Here is a 17450-nt window from a genome sequence, read left to right on the forward strand (position 1 = left end):
CATGTGCAAGGGCCCCAAAACATGAAAGATTATGGTTTGTTTGGTACATTTGGGAGGGAGGCAGTGAGAGGAAATTGCTGGAAAAGTACATTGAGCCAGACTGCCCTTTTTATGATCTGCTAAGAAATATGGATTTTTTTTCCATCGGCCTGTATTTCCTAAATTTTGGTCATGTTTCTACCACTTTCACATTATCACCGTATATAATGCATAATATCTGTACCAATGTTCACTTAACACTTTCCTTTAAACGACTCTAACTCACCTCACTTAAAATAGTTTATTATGTAATATTTAATTACTTTAGAAAGAATATATATCACATATATAAATTATGAATCAGAATAGTAGAATGGATACTTGTGAACTCGTCATCTGATAGAAGAAGTAAAACATTTTTATCCAACTTAAGAACTAAAACATTTCCAGCTCCATTGCTCTACTTATACGCTTCTGTCCTGTGTCATCTCCTTGCCTCTCCTAAGAGATTACCACTATCCTATACTTGGTGTTCATTATTCCCTTGTTTTTTTGAAGAATTACTTCACCTCCTATGTATAGATCGCTAAACAATATATCACTTAGCTTTGTTTGGTTTTTTTGTTGTTCTGTTTTTTGTTTTTATTTTATTGGAGTACAGTTGATTTACAATGTTGTTAGTTTCAGGTGTACAGCAAAGTGATTCAGTTATACATATACATATATTCATTGTTTTTTACCTTTGTTTGGTTTTGCACTTTATATTTTGATTTGTGACATCCTTGTAGAAGAAAGATTGATGCAGGAACAAGCCTGGAAGCAGAGAGACTCTTTAGAGGTGATTGTCACAATCTAGAAAAGAGTTGATGAGAACCTGGATTAGGGCAATAGGGAGAGGAGAGGATCAATATGAACTATTTCAAAGGCAGAGTTGCTAAAACCAAGGAATGATTTAAAAGAAATATATAGTAAGAGCTTCTTTAGAAATCTGCCCTCTGTGATGTTTCTAATACTAAAACTCTTTGTTTAGTATATTGATATAAATAGTTTGAATTTTGACCCTTGATGTGCTGGTGGTTCCCTGTGGTTTCCAGGGAATAGGGAAAAACAAACCCATATGTCTCCTTCCTAGAAGGCCTATTCTGTGACTTTTAAAGATAAGTAAATACAAGCCAGGTACTTTTGAATGATGTTTAAAGTGTGGTACTTTATGATTCTACTAGGCAGATGAACCAATCCTCAGATCTTGGTTTTTTTTAACTCCAAAACAAGTCCTTCCCTCCAGGCCATAGTGTCTTGAATTTCCTTTTTTAATTCACCACACCCAGATTTTCCCCATATTTTTTAAAACAAAAATGTCATCTTTTTGTAATTTGTACAACATCACTATTGTTTTCAGAATGACTTTGGAAAGACCCAACCATTTGGGCAATATTTACAAATTGTAGTTAATTTAAGGCTGTCTACACTAAGGAGATTTTTAACTTTAAAATAAGGGGTTGAATTAGCCATTTTTATTGAGACTAGAGCAATTACCTTGTAATTTGTGGTTGGCTGGAAACAGCCACTCACTAGAAGGCCCTCATACTGACCTGGATTGAGCAATGTGAGCAAAGCAGAGTGGTTTGGAAGAAGCATTCTCCAGCCAGGAGACCACTCATGCTACATCAACTAGACTTGGAAACTGGTTCAACACAGTGGATCAGAAAACAACCACACAGCAGGAGTTTTTAAGAAAATACAAAGTGACCACTTGTGAAAATAGAGGTGAAATACAGTGATTGTCAGTTTAATTTAAGTCCTCTTTTGAGAGTCAATACCCCCTCCCACCTTTTTAGTCATTTAGTTGAGCATTTTCCTTAGTTTGAATCAGACTGGTTGCTCAGCAAACTATTTGACAGTCTAGGAAAGCCAGTTATCAGGAGAAAAAATGTCTTGGATAAATTAGCCATGTTCATCAGCGGTAGAATCCAAACAGGCCCCCGTGGTTCCTCATGCCTCTGCTTGGCTGTGGCCTCTTAGACTATTCAGTTCAATTAAACTAATATTTATTTAGTGCCTATTATGCAAAAGCTCAGTATTAGGCACCCTGCTAATACTGTATTACTTTCCTAATGGACTGGGAAACTTGGGAAGGTCTCAAATAGGTTATAACAGGTCCCCTATCTTATTCTGAGGAGGAGATGCTATTTATCTCCAAACTAATTGAACAGACTGGGGAAAGGAGGGAGGGCGTGAATGGGGACCCTGAGGAGAGTAGCTCTGTTGCTCGTTCTGTTTTTTGTTTTTATTTTATTGGAGTACAGTTGATTTACAATGTTGTTAGTTTCAGGTGTACAGCAAAGTGATTCAGTTATACATATACATATATTCATTGTTTTTTACCTTTGTTTGGTTTTGCACTTTATATTTTGATTTGTGACATCCTTGTAGAAGAAAGATTGATGCAGGAACAAGCCTGGAAGCAGAGAGACTCTTTAGAGGTGATTGTCACAATCTAGAAAAGAGTTGATGAGAACCTGGATTAGGGCAATAGGGAGAGGAGAGGATCAATATGAACTATTTCAAAGGCAGAGTTGCTAAAACCAAGGAATGATTTAAAAGAAATATATAGTAAGAGCTTCTTTAGAAATCTGCCCTCTGTGATGTTTCTAATACTAAAACTCTTTGTTTAGTATATTGATATAAATAGTTTGAATTTTGACCCTTGATGTGCTGGTGGTTCCCTGTGGTTTCCAGGGAATAGGGAAAAACAAACCCATATGTCTCCTTCCTAGAAGGCCTATTCTGTGACTTTTAAAGATAAGTAAATACAAGCCAGGTACTTTTGAATGATGTTTAAAGTGTGGTACTTTATGATTCTACTAGGCAGATGAACCAATCCTCAGATCTTGGTTTTTTTTAACTCCAAAACAAGTCCTTCCCTCCAGGCCATAGTGTCTTGAATTTCCTTTTTTAATTCACCACACCCAGATTTTCCCCATATTTTTTAAAACAAAAATGTCATCTTTTTGTAATTTGTACAACATCACTATTGTTTTCAGAATGACTTTGGAAAGACCCAACAATTTGGGCAATATTTACAAATTGTAGTTAATTTAAGGCTGTCTACACTAAGGAGATTTTTAACTTTAAAATAAGGGGTTGAATTAGCCATTTTTATTGAGACTAGAGCAATTACCTTGTAATTTGTGGTTGGCTGGAAACAGCCACTCACTAGAAGGCCCTCATACTGACCTGGATTGAGCAATGTGAGCAAAGCAGAGTGGTTTGGAAGAAGCATTCTCCAGCCAGGAGACCACTCATGCTACATCAACTAGACTTGGAAACTGGTTCAACACAGTGGATCAGAAAACAACCACACAGCAGGAGTTTTTAAGAAAATACAAAGTGACCACTTGTGAAAATAGAGGTGAAATACAGTGATTGTCAGTTTAATTTAAGTCCTCTTTTGAGAGTCAATACCCCCTCCCACCTTTTTAGTCATTTAGTTGAGCATTTTCCTTAGTTTGAATCAGACTGGTTGCTCAGCAAACTATTTGACAGTCTAGGAAAGCCAGTTATCAGGAGAAAAAATGTCTTGGATAAATTAGCCATGTTCATCAGCGGTAGAATCCAAACAGGCCCCCGTGGTTCCTCATGCCTCTGCTTGGCTGTGGCCTCTTAGACTATTCAGTTCAATTAAACTAATATTTATTTAGTGCCTATTATGCAAAAGCTCAGTATTAGGCACCCTGCTAATACTGTATTACTTTCCTAATGGACTGGGAAACTTGGGAAGGTCTCAAATAGGTTATAACAGGTCCCCTATCTTATTCTGAGGAGGAGATGCTATTTATCTCCAAACTAATTGAACAGACTGGGGAAAGGAGGGAGGGCGTGAATGGGGACCCTGAGGAGAGTAGCTCTGTTGCTCTGTCTTCCCCAGTGGAAATTCTGGCAAATGTGGGGTGGGAAGCCTAGTGCAGAGAGGGATTTGGTGGTTTGGGGATTTGAGGAGGTAAGATCTTAAGATCTACTCTCCAATACTAGATGAGGACCTGTGACTTAATCCTAACAGGATAAGACATTCAGGATTTTGTGGCCACCTTGATGGGTTGACACATTCCTTCTGCATCACTGTTCACCCAGCCATTAATTTTATTTGACTATATACTTCTACTCTGGTGTCTTGCTCTTTGAATAGGAGAATTTTGCTTTATTTTTATTTTTTACCTCCTGATGATTGATGGTAGGGAGGGGAAGGACAGAAGCAGAAAGGAAGCAGATAGATAAGCTGACAAAAATGACAAAATACAATTTTATGTTTAAATTGGAAGAACAAAAGGCTGTTGATGAATTGTGATATTATTTGGTATTGAAGAGTAACACAGATATAATTAAATTCTTTCAACCCAATGTTTAATCCAGAGAGATCTTTTCAGAAAGTCAGGCAGTATTTATCTCATACAAGCAACACTGGTTTATGCAGCTCATTTATATGACAGCTGTTATGACCATGATATCTAGACCCAGGGCCAGAAACACAGTCCCAAATTGAATCTTTCAATACCCATGGCATGAAGGAGCAAGTATGCATACAGGGAGGGGAATAATATTCTACATTTGCATAGCGCTTTTTTCTTCTTTCAAAACACTTTCACATCTATGAGAACATGAAATGGTGTTGTTTACTAAAGTTCATTGTTAATTTTTTTTTTCCGAATGATCATTTGGCCACCATCCTGTAGACTGTGTTGTTGAACTAAGTTTAAGAATCTTAAGGTCAAAAAAGGACGTATGGTGATCTTTTGGTCTGGGGCACAAACTGGGAGAAGATCTAGAGTTCTTCCTTAAAATGCATATACCCTTTGGAAGAAATACGTTCCTAGGTAACAGCTTAAAATGTTGATTGTTCACATATTAACATGGATTTGTTGGCAGTTACCTGAAAAGAGAGAGAAGAGTTTTAAGGTGGTCAAGGAAGTTATCTAGAAGAGGAGGATGCCTCCAGGAGGGGAGCGAGCATCCACGGGGCTGCCAGAGACAAAGTCCATCTCTCCAACTCCAACCTCATCTGTTACCAGCCTTTCCCATAAAACTGCATTAGGATTGTTTTCTTTTTTTTTTCTTTTCGGTACGTGGGCCTCTCACTGTTGTGGCCTCTCCCATTGCGGGGCACAGGCTCCAGACATGCAGGCTTAGCGGCCACGGCTCACGGGCCTAGCCGCTCCACGGCATGTGGGATCTTCCCGGACCGGGGCACGAACCCACGTCCCCTGCATCGGCAGGCAGACTCTCAACCACTGCACCACCAGGGAAGCACAGGATTGTTTTCTTAATTTCTCTTTCTGATAGTTTGTTATTAGTGTATTGAAACACAACAGATTTCTGTATATTTGATATCTTGCAACTTTACTGAATTCATTTGGTGACACAAATAAATGGAAAGATATACTGTGCTCATGGATTGAAAGAATATTGTTAAAATTTCCGTACTGCCCAAAGCAATCTACAGATTCAATATAATCCTTATCAAAATACCCATGGCATCACAGAACTAGAACAAAATAATTCTAAAATTTGTGTGGGACCACAAAAGACCCCAAGTAGTCAAAGCAATCTTGAGAAAGAAAAACAAAGCTGGCGACATCACACTCCCTGATTTCAAAGTATATCACAAAACTATAGTAATCAAAATAGTGTAATACTGGCACAAAAACACACATAGATCAATGGAACAGAATAGAAAGACCAGAAATAAACCCCTGTTTATATAGTCAATTAATCTATGACAAAGGAGGCAAGAATAAACAGTGATGAAATGAGAGTTTCTTCAATAAATGGTGTTGGGAAAACTGGACAGCTACATACAAAAGAATGAAACTAAACCACTTTTTTACACCAATACAAAAATAAACTCAAAATGGGTTAAAGACTTAAATGTATGACCTGAAACCATATATTTTCCTGGGAGAAAATATAGACAGTATGCTCTTTGATATCAGTCTTAGGAGTATTTTTCTGGATATGTCTCCTCAGGCAAGGGAAACAAAAGCAAAAATAAACAAATAGGACTATACTGAAAAGCTTTTGCACAGTGAGGGAAACCATCAACAAAACAAAAGACAACCTACTGAATGGGAGAAGATAATTGCAGATGATATGACTGATAAGGGGCTAGTATCTAAAATATATAAGGAATTCATACAATTCAATATCAAAAAAACAAATAATTTGATTAAAAAATGGGCAGAGGACCTGAGTAAACATTTTTGCAAAGAAGACATACAGATGACCAACAGGCATATAAAAAGATTCTCAACATCACCATCAGGGAAATGCAAATCAAAAAGTGAGATATCAGCTCACACCTGTCAGAATGGCTATAGTCAAAAAGACAACAAGGGGCTTCCCTGGTGGTGCAGTTGGTTGGGAGCCCGCCTGCTGATGCAGGGGACATGGGTTCGTGCCCCGGTCCGGGAAGATCCCACATGCCGCAGAGTGGCTAGGCCCGTGAGCCGTGGCCGCTGATCCTGCGCATCTGGAGCCTGTGCTCCGCAACGGGAGAGGCCACAACAGTGAGAGGTCCGCGTACCGCAAAAAAAAAAAAAAAAAAAAAAGACAACAAATAGGGAATTTCCTGGTGGTCCAGTGGTTAGGACTCTGCACTTTCACTGTCATGGCCCAGGTTCAATTCCTGGTCAGGGAACTAAGATCCCACAGGCTGTGTGGCACGGTCAAAAAAAAAAAAAGCAAAACAAAAAAACCTAATAATAAGTGTTGGTGAGAATGAACATGGAGAAAAGAGAACTGTCGTGCACTGTTGTTGGGAATGTAAATTGGTACTACTACTACAGAAAACAGTATGGAGTTTCCTCAAAAAATTAAAAATGGAACAGTGATACAAACTAGTAATTCCACTTCCAGGTATCTATCCAAAGAAAATGAAAACACTAATTCCAAAAGATATATGCACCCCAATGTTCATTGCAGCATGATTTGCAATAGCCAAGATACAGAAGCAATGTATGTGTCCACCAATAGATGAATGGCTGAAAAAGATAGATGGCTACATTTATATATCTCACAATGGAATATTACTCAGCGGTAAAATAAGAATGAAAGCTTGCCATTGGCTACAACATGGATGGACCTAGAGGATATTACATGAAGTGAAATAAGTCAGATGGAGAAAGACAAGTATTGCACGATTTCACTTATATGTAGAACCTAAAAAACAAAAAAATGAAAAAAGGTATCAAAAGAGAAACAGACTCATAGATACAATGAACAAGCTGGTGGTTTCCAGAAAGGGGGAGGGGGATGAGGGGACGGGTGAAATAGGGGAAAAGGATTAAAAGGTACAAACTTCCAGTTACGAAATAAGTCATGGGGATGTAATGTATGGCAAAGGGAATATAGTCAATAATATTGTAATAACTTTGTATGGTGACAACTGGTAACAAGACTTATCATGGTGATAATTTCATAATGTATAAAAATATCAATTCATTATGTGGTACACCTGAAACTAATTTAATAATGTATGTCAATTATACTTCAATTAAAAACAAACTGCATTAGTTGCCTCCACTATTTGCTTGCAGGGCCCCTGCACTCTCCTGACAGCACATCACTCTCAGGTTATTTGCTTGGTCAACACACTAATTCTGTCCCTAGACTCTGCGTTCTTTGGGGTCAGCGACTCGAGTCCCTCACCATTGCTTTCCAGCATTTCTTCATATAGTAGAGACTCAGGAAAGCATTATAGAATGAATGAAAACTTTAATCCATATTTTTATGCCTAGTTGTAATAGTTAAGCTTCTCGATTATGCCATCTTTGTTTTCAAAAGGAATGACTCTGGAGCATGCCAGAAATTGAAATGTTTATCTTTGTTTTAATACTCTAGAAAAGTATCCAATTTCCCTGTGGAACAGTATAAATAATAGATAGGTAACACTTACTGAATGTTTATTGTGTGCTGGGTACTTTTTTATCATTTTATACAGATTAATTTATGTGATTCTCACCATAATCCTCTGAGGTAAATGCTACTATTATTACCATTTTAAAATACAGAAACTGAGGTGCAGAATTTGAGTCTTCCCGCATATAAATTTTGTCTTTCTTGTTATGAAAAAGGAAAAAATGCTGAATGACAATGACCAAGGAAGTTTTTTCTATTTGCATTTATCAAACTTCAATGTAGACTCAATAAAAATTAAATGCAATTAAAGAAAGACAAAGTGTTCATCCCTGAGGAGCATAGCATGGTGCCTAAGTATATCATTGCATAACAATCTATTAACAAGTTCCTAAAACCCACGAGAACGTGGAGCTGTGTTAGCGATAAATATAAAGTGGAGGATCCAAGACGGCACACAAACTCTGTCCACTAGGTGGCATTAGCGCCTCTAAATGAGGGGCGTGGGTGGGGAACACGTCTGATCATGCCGTCAGCACCCTCGACGAAAAGATTCAAGTACTGGTCTTCAGTTTCCTAGGCCTCAGCTTTGCATCCCCGGCGAGCTGAGTAGCTGTCAGACACCCACCAGCGTGGATCGTATCTCCCCGACCAGGGCTCCAACCCGAGCCCCCTGCAAGGGAAGCACGGCGTCTTAACCACTAGACAGCCAGGGAAGTTCCCCAGTTTCAGTTTTAGATGCTAAGGTAAAGAAACTACTATTAGCTATGTGTAAGCTGGTCATTAGAAGAAGAAATGCGGATTTAGCATTTGCAACGAGCTAGTTCCTTCTCTAGGTGCTGCTGTTGCTGCCAATACGGGCAAAGCAGGTACTAGCCTCACCCTCACGAAGCTTGTAATCTAGCTGGGAAGATAGACATGAAACAAGTAATGACATAAAAGAAGACAATTACAACTGTGCCAAGTACCAGGTCTTACAGGAATGCGAAACAGGTGGATATAACCTAGTGGTGGGGTCAGGGAAGGCTTCCAAGAAGAAGTGATAATGGGAGGTAATCAGGTAATTAGCCAAAAGGAGGGTGGCTAAGCATTCCAAGTGAAAGAAACATCATTTGTATGGACCCCTAAGTGGGCAGGAGCCTGCTCAATTCAAACGACTGAGAAGATTCCAGTGTAGCCGGAGGGGAGAAAGAGTGGGACAGAGGGGTTGGAAGCTGGAGAGGTTGCCTTTTGGACAATAACAAGTGTTAAAGTATTTTAAATAGGAAAGTGACATGATCGGATGTGCATTTTTTAAAAGGTTGTTCTGCCTGAAATGGGGAGGCTGGATTGAGGAGATAAGAGTGGATGGGGAGAGACCCATGGGGAAGCTTTTATACCGTTTTAGTAAAATGGTGATGGCAGCCTGACCCAGTGCGGAAGGAAGTGTGAGCTCATTGATTAGAGTTGTGAGAGGGAGGAGTCAAAGTTTCTGGCTTAAACAAGAGGATTGATGGTATTGCCATTTGCCAAGGTAGAGGAGAACATCAGAGAAGCAGCAGTTTTGGAGGAAAGTTCATGTGTTCATTTCAGGATATTTTGAGTTTGAGGCACTTAAAAAATATTCAAGAGGAGCTATTAAGAAAGCACTTACGGGCTTCCCTGGTGGCGCAGTGGTTGAGAGTCCGCCTGCCGATGCAGGGGACACGGGTTCGTGCCCCGGTCCGGGAGGATCCCACATGCCGCGGTGCGGCTGGGCCCGTGAGCCATGGCCGCTGAGGCTGCGCGTCCAGAGCCTGTGCTCCTCAACGGGAGAGGCCACAACAGTGAGAGGCCCATGTACCGCAAAAAAAAAAAAAAAAAAAAAAAAAAAAAAAAAAGAAAGAAAAAGAAAGCACTGACATATGAGGAGCTCAAAAGAAAGACTGTGGTTGTTCACATAGATTTGAGACCATATAACTCAGATTGGGACTAGAACCCACAGTCTTTTAACTGAGATCACACACCTGGTCTCAGGACTTAATGAAGCTCAGGTTCTTGATGTCTCATCACAAAAAGAATTCAGTGAGAGACAAAGTGATAGGTAAGAAGTGGATTTATTTAGAGAGAAACACACTCCACAGACAGAGTGTGGGCTGTCTCAGAAGTTGAGAAAGGCACCAGGGTATGGAGTTGTCAGCTTTTTAGGGGTGGGTAACTTCATAGGCTAATGAGTGAGAGGAGTATTCCACCTATTTTGGGGAAGGGGTGGGGATTTCCAGAAATTGGGCTATCACCCACTTTTTTACCTTTATGGTCAGCCTTGGAACTGTTATGGCGCCTGTGGGTGTGTCATTTAGCTTGCTGATATGTTACGATGACCATATACTGAGGCTCAGGGTCTAGTGGAAGTTGTCTTGTCTGCCATCTTGGACCTGTTTGGTTCTAATCAGTTTGTGTTGTGTCCTTGGGCTATATCATTCTTCTAAAGGTTGTGCCCTGCCCTCTTCCCTCCGGTTTCAGATTCAGGTGTTAGCAGCACACAGGTATAAATAGAAAATGCGATGAGACCTTGTAAGGAGAAAGTCAAGTGTGAGAAAGGAAGATGTCCTGGAATAGAACTCTAGGGAACGGGAACCCCACCATTGTCAAGTTGGTAGAGATTAGGAATCAATAGTCAGTAATGAAAACAGAGAAGGAACAGTCATAGGTACAGAAGGAAAACCAGAAGGCCCAGTTCCCCTCCCCCAAAAATGATTATGAAAGAGGAAGGGGTCAATAATATTGAGAGCTACTGAGAAGCAAGGGAAGCTGAGAATTAAAATGCGTTCTTTGGATTTGGGGACAAGGAGGTCTCTGGTGCCTTTGGTGGGATCAGTTTCTATGGCACAGTGAAGGCTGAGGCCAGATTGCAGTGAGTTGAAAAGTTGAATGTGAGGTAAGGAAATGGTGATAATTACGCTAAAAATGTAATCCAATTGATTGGATCCGAGCCTGGGTCCTAGCCTGGGTTGAGACCCCTTGTCTGTGCCAGGGAGTTTCTTTTCCCAATCGATTTGTGCAGCCAATAACGAAACGATGCTGAGACTGGAACAGCACAAGCTTTATTCAATAACCAAAGAATGGAGAAGTGGGAACCTGATTCGCAAATCAATTTCTCAACCCAGTCTGGGTGGAGACACCAAATACAGTATATAAGAGGGTCAAAATAAAAAGGAGGAGGACTGAAGATGTCACCGTGAGGTGAGATTCTGGAGGTAAACGGTTGTCCTCCACACCCCTGGAAATCCTGTTCTTTCTGAACGGGTGGTATTATGCTACCTATTTCCTGCTGGAACTCTTCATATTTCTGTATAAAGCTCTGACTTTTGTATTGGCAGGTCTCCTGCTACCATATCCAACAGCCAATCTAGTACTGGATGTGGCGATACTCTTCCTTTATCTTGGAATTGAAGTAATTCGACTATTTTTTGGTACAAAGGGAAACCTCTGCCAGCGAAAGATGCCACTTGGTATTAGAGTGGCCTTGACCTTCCCATCCGCCATGATGGCCTCCTATTACCTGCTGCTGCAGACCTACATGCTCCACCTGGAAGCCATCATGAACAGCATCTTGCTCTTCTTCTGTGGCTCAGAGCTGCTCCTTGAGGTGCTCACCCTGGCTGCTTTCTCCAGTATGGACAGGATTTGAAGTACAAAAATCTCAGCCAACAGCCCTCACAGGCCGAGACCACACATACCTCTGGTACTTTAGCCATACCAGTGAGAAACGGTGGGTCAAGCTGTCCTGGGAAAGGTTGCAGCTTTTCCTCAGCACAGACACCTTGGGGAACAAACCGAGCATAAGGCCACTGGGCACCATCTTCTAAACCAGGATCATCAGTTCAAGAGACTCTTCTGCACTCCGGTATAGGGAGGGGCAAGGCTGTCGCCATCCTGGCCCTTCTCAGAACCAGTTAATTCCCTTCTGACCTCAAGTTTTCCTCTTTGATCTTCGTGGCCAGAGCATCTTGTGCGGACCGCGTAGGCTCCTTGGGCTTCCAGCAGGACCTGAGCTGCACACTCCCTGTGTGTGCCGTGGCCCACGTCCTGCAGGAGCACGAGGCACCTCAGCAGGGTGTGCTCCCAGAGTGATGCAGAAGCCGCTCATCCCATTTCTCAGAGACTGAGCTCCAGAACTTTCTCTCGAGCTCATAGTGTTATTTTTCTACTCTCATCATGAAACAAAACATTATTTTATAATAAAGATGTATTTTCTGTGGCGGAGGTTGTAGTAGCCTTTTCCTCACGGCACCCGTCCCTAGAATTTCTTCCACTTTAAGAGGAGGTAGAGACTATCCCAGTGGTTTGTTCTCGGCTGTGCTTGGTGATTCAGTGCGGACACAGAGGCTGTGATGAAGGTGTCGCACTGAGTTTCTTCCCACAGCTCCAGCCTCAGTTAATCCCTAAAGGCCCTGCCAGCTTCTGTGTCTTCTTCAGATCTGTCATCCTGACTGCTCACATTCTTCACCTCTGCCCCAAAGCCAGCATCTTGTCTCTCATTCCTCTTACAGATAATTGTCATCTTTCCAGGGTGAGGCATGAGTAATTGGAAGAAACATATTCTAAACTTACCAATATTTTTTGGTCGTTTGTTTTAAAATTTCAAGTTAATATAAAAGGAACACATACTTTTATTCTTTAAGCTGGAGGCATGTTGCCCTAAGTGAGTGAATCATTCCCTTCTCCAAGTAACCGTCTTTAAAACTATTTCTCATCTTGCATGATAGCAGCCAATTTTTTAGCGCCAAGAAGCCATAACAGAAGCCACTTTAGGAAACCTTGAGCCATAAGGCCCATCTGCTATCAGGTGAACCCTAGAATATCTGCTCTTACTCAAAGTAAAAAGTAATTGGCCTTTAAGAATGTCATGCTGGTTTTTAACTGCTTATTTCCTGTGATCAGGCTCATTCTCCTCCTATGTAGGTCTCCACTTTCCAGAGCACTGATGCTTTTTCTTATCTCCTAACCCTCCGTGTCCTTGCCTAAGAGCTGCCTTTGGGGTCCATCCAAAGACTATTAATAGGTCTGATTAAGCATGAAACGGTAACAAAAAACCCAATAGGAACTTCCCTGACATTTCAAACACATATGCCACTAATACCTTAATTTTCTGCTGCTTCTCACACTGCTCGTTTGCCTAGCCCTGCTTTGACGAAATCGCTGGCATCAAACTGGAGAACTCATTCTCCGTGGCCTCTCTATTTCATTTAGAGTTTCGCTGGTTAAGGTCCCCCTCCCAGCAACACAGAAAAATGAATGGGAGGCTCAGTTGAAAGTTTAGAGGTGGCTTATAATTCCAAGGGGCTTTAGAGATCAACTTAATCTCATCCCCAGCTTGGCAGGTTTAGAGATGAGGAAGTAACATAGCCAAGCATCATACAACTGGTTACTAATTGGTTAGAAACTTTGTCTTACGTGTCTCAATCTGGATCAAGTAAATTCCATTCCTGAACAGGTACCACGTGAGTATAAGAATGAATGATTGAAACTGGGGCTAAGATTAGAACAGGAAGTGCTCACATTTTCTTCATGGGTATCTGGAAGCTTAGCGCGTTGTGTTTCCCAGGCGTGGCTCCATAGATGCTCATTCTTCTTATTTTTATTATTATTTTTTTGGCCGCGCCGTGCAGCTTGCGGGATCTTGGTTCCCTGACCAGGGATCGAACCCGTGCCCCCCTGCAGTGGAAGCGCGGAGTCTTAACCACTGGACCGCCAGGGAAGTCCCATAAATGCTCATTCTTCTTGATGCTTGTTGGAGCCAGCTGTGTGGATGCAGTTAGTCACACCAGAGTAGAACATCATGCAACAGAAACTGAGGCAGGGGAGGATGGGAATCAGCACAGCTGGTCTTTCAGGGTTAACGTGTCAGAGGCTGTACTCACTGTAGTGTCAAGGGAAGCCACCATACCCCATACGCACCTGAAGGACTAACATTCTGGGACAGCGAGAGGACTGAGCCGAGGAGCAGGCCCTGGTCACGAGAGCGGGCAGAGGCCTGCTAGGATAGCCACATTCATGCCCAGAACTGTCAGGTGACTGCAGTGGTGGTCTCTAGGGGCTGAGGTCTGGCTCATTTCAGGAAGTACTCAGGAACACAGAGGTGACCCAAAGGCCATTCCCTTCCTATACTGCCATGGTAACCCCTAGGAGAAACCGAGGAACGTATTTGCTTCCCTAAACTAGCAGTCCTCACGCTTTAGTTTATGTAAGTCATCTGGAGCATAAAGAGTAGATTTCTAGACTTCAGGGATTGATGCAGCCAGGAAGGCATTTTAGCAAGCATGGCGCATAACTGAGATGCAGGCAACCGTGGAACTCAACTTGAGAACACTGGTTTAAGTTCTGAGAGGCACTCCAACTATTTTTTTTTTTCCTTCAAGTTTTATAACATCATAGACCCTCAGGGAATTTCCCTTCTACTAAGGGTTACTTGTTTTTATACTGCTCTTACCTTTACTGGTCTCAGCAACACGTTATATGTCATCTGGTTGCTGGTTCATCTTTTTATGCTAACTCTCCTCTTGTTCACCCGACTTTTTAAAAAGCCAGCTTTCAGGAATCCCAAGGATTACCCCGCCAACACTTTGCTAAGCTTTCCAATCTGTACTTCCTTGTATTTAGATAGCACTGCAGTCTACATAACACGGTCACGTTTGTTATCTGATTCTTCAGACGTCCCAATGTGGAAGGCAGACAGCTATCATTTTCATCTTACAGACGAAAGAGACTGAGGTTGTGCTGCTCGTCCCTGGTTAGACAGATTTAGATGTGAAGGAGACCCTAGCCAGCATATCTTCTAACGCCTAGCAGAGGACTCTTCCCTTTATGAACTTGATGACATCGGAACTGAACTGTACAAGGTAGGACATTTTATTCTGAGAATAAATCTTAGGAACCTGGAAGGATAAAAGATGACTTGGAATTAACTAGGCTGTTTCGACGGCTAAGGAAAAAAGCTAAACCTCAAGGGGCACCTCCAAAGGTTCGCACGAGGTCTCCTAGGAGGTGTGCCACACGCACTACACACGCCCACCATGCAATTCCAGCTGAGAACTCAGGGATTCACTCCCCTCCCAAAGCCTCTACATCAGCCCGCACCCATAGTTGTAATAGTTAAGCTTCTCGATTAAGCCATCTTTGTTTTCAAAAGGAATGACTCTGGAGCATGCCAGAAATTGAAATGTTTATCTTTGTTTTAATACTCTAGAAAAGTATCCAATTTCCCTGTGGAACAGTATAAATAATAGATAGGTAACACTTACTGAATGTTTATTGTGTGCTGGGTACTTTTTTATCATTTTATACAGATTAATTTATGTGATTCTCACCATAATCCTCTGAGGTAAATGCTACTATTATTACCATTTTAAAATACAGAAACTGAGGTGCAGAATTTGAGTCTTCCCGCATATAAATTTTGTCTTTCTTGTTATGAAAAAGGAAAAAGTGCTGAATGACAATGACCAAGGAAGTTTTTTCTATTTGCATTTATCAAACTTCAATGTAGACTCAATAAAAATTAAATGCAATTAAAGAAAGACAAAGTGTTCATCCCTGAGGAGCATAGCATGGTGCCTAAGTATATCATTGCATAACAATCTATTAACAAGTTCCTAAAACCCACGAGAACGTGGAGCTGTGTTAGCGATAAATATAAAGTGGAGGATCCAAGACGGCACACAAACTCTGTCCACTAGGTGGCATTAGCGCCTCTAAATGAGGGGCGTGGGTGGGGAACACGTCTGATCATGCCGTCAGCACCCTCGACGAAAAGATTCAAGTACTGGTCTTCAGTTTCCTAGGCCTCAGCTTTGCATCCCCGGCGAGCTGAGTAGCTGTCAGACACCCACCAGCGTGGATCGTATCTCCCCGACCAGGGCTCCAACCCGAGCCCCCTGCAAGGGAAGCACGGCGTCTTAACCACTAGACAGCCAGGGAAGTTCCCCAGTTTCAGTTTTAGATGCTAAGGTAAAGAAACTACTATTAGCTATGTGTAAGCTGGTCATTAGAAGAAGAAATGCGGATTTAGCATTTGCAACGAGCTAGTTCCTTCTCTAGGTGCTGCTGTTGCTGCCAATACGGGCAAAGCAGGTACTAGCCTCACCCTCACGAAGCTTGTAATCTAGCTGGGAAGATAGACATGAAACAAGTAATGACATAAAAGAAGACAATTACAACTGTGCCAAGTACCAGGTCTTACAGGAATGCGAAACAGGTGGATATAACCTAGTGGTGGGGTCAGGGAAGGCTTCCAAGAAGAAGTGATAATGGGAGGTAATCAGGTAATTAGCCAAAAGGAGGGTGGCTAAGCATTCCAAGTGAAAGAAACATCATTTGTATGGACCCCTAAGTGGGCAGGAGCCTGCTCAATTCAAACGACTGAGAAGATTCCAGTGTAGCCGGAGGGGAGAAAGAGTGGGACAGAGGGGTTGGAAGCTGGAGAGGTTGCCTTTTGGACAATAACAAGTGTTAAAGTATTTTAAATAGGAAAGTGACATGATCGGATGTGCATTTTTTAAAAGGTTGTTCTGCCTGAAATGGGGAGGCTGGATTGAGGAGATAAGAGTGGATGGGGAGAGACCCATGCGGAAGCTTTTATACCGTTTTAGTAAAATGGTGATGGCAGCCTGACCCAGTGCGGCAGGAAGTGTGAGCTCATTGATTAGAGTTGTGAGAGGGAGGAGTCAAAGTTTCTGGCTTAAACAAGAGGATTGATGGTATTGCCATTTGCCAAGGTAGAGGAGAACATCAGAGAAGCAGCAGTTTTGGAGGAAAGTTCATGTGTTCATTTCAGGATATTTTGAGTTTGAGGCACTTAAAAAATATTCAAGAGGAGCTATTAAGAAAGCACTTACGGGCTTCCCTGGTGGCGCAGTGGTTGAGAGTCCGCCTGCCGATGCAGGGGACACGGGTTCGTGCCCCGGTCCGGGAAGAAAGCACTGACATATGAGGAGCTCAAAAGAAAGACTGTGGTTGTTCACATAGATTTGAGACCATATAACTCAGATTGGGACTAGAACCCACAGTCTTTTAACTGAGATCACACACCTGGTCTCAGGACTTAATGAAGGTCAGGTTCTTGATGTCTCATCACAAAAAGAATTCAGTGAGAGACAAAGTGATAGGTAAGAAGTGGATTTATTTAGAGAGAAACACACTCCACAGACAGAGTGTGGGCTGTCTCAGAAGTTGAGAAAGGCACCAGGGTATGGAGTTGTCAGCTTTTTAGGGGTGGGTAACTTCATAGGCTAATGAGTGAGAGGAGTATTCCACCTATTTTGGGGAAGGGGTGGGGATTTCCAGAAATTGGGCTATCACCCACTTTTTTACCTTTATGGTCAGCCTTGGAACTGTTATGGCGCCTGTGGGTGTGTCATTTAGCTTGCTGATATGTTACGATGACCATATACTGAGGCTCAGGGTCTAGTGGAAGTTGTCTTGTCTGCCATCTTGGACCTGTTTGGTTCTAATCAGTTTGTGTTGTGTCCTTGGGCTATATCATTCTTCTAAAGGTTGTGCCCTGCCCTCTTCCCTCCGGTTTCAGATTCAGGTGTTAGCAGCAC

At 41.9% G+C, this 17450-nt stretch overlaps 1 protein-coding gene across 1 annotated transcript; it reads left to right on the top strand.

Moving 5' to 3' along the window:
- The first annotated feature begins 10409 nt into the window (after positions 1–10409).
- On the top strand, positions 10410–11536 carry LOC112061872 (transmembrane protein 216-like). Its single transcript, XM_055079331.1, has 2 exons — positions 10410–10437; positions 11103–11536. Exons 1-2 carry the CDS (start codon positions 10410–10412, stop codon positions 11534–11536), a joined length of 462 nt encoding a protein of 153 aa, XP_054935306.1.
- Positions 11537–17450: the final 5914 nt, after the last annotated feature.

The sequence above is a fragment of the Physeter macrocephalus genome, chromosome 2 (genome assembly GCF_002837175.3).
Source record: "Physeter macrocephalus isolate SW-GA chromosome 2, ASM283717v5, whole genome shotgun sequence".
Taxonomy (NCBI): domain Eukaryota; kingdom Metazoa; phylum Chordata; class Mammalia; order Artiodactyla; family Physeteridae; genus Physeter; species Physeter macrocephalus.

Coding starts and splice junctions, on each gene's coding strand:
- LOC112061872 (XM_055079331.1), top strand. CDS start 10,410: ATGAGACCTTGTAAGGAGAAAGTCAAGT. Junction 10,438..11,102: donor TTGTAAGGAGAAAGTCAAGT/GTGAGAAAGGAA, acceptor GAGATTCTGGAG/GTAAACGGTTGTCCTCCACA.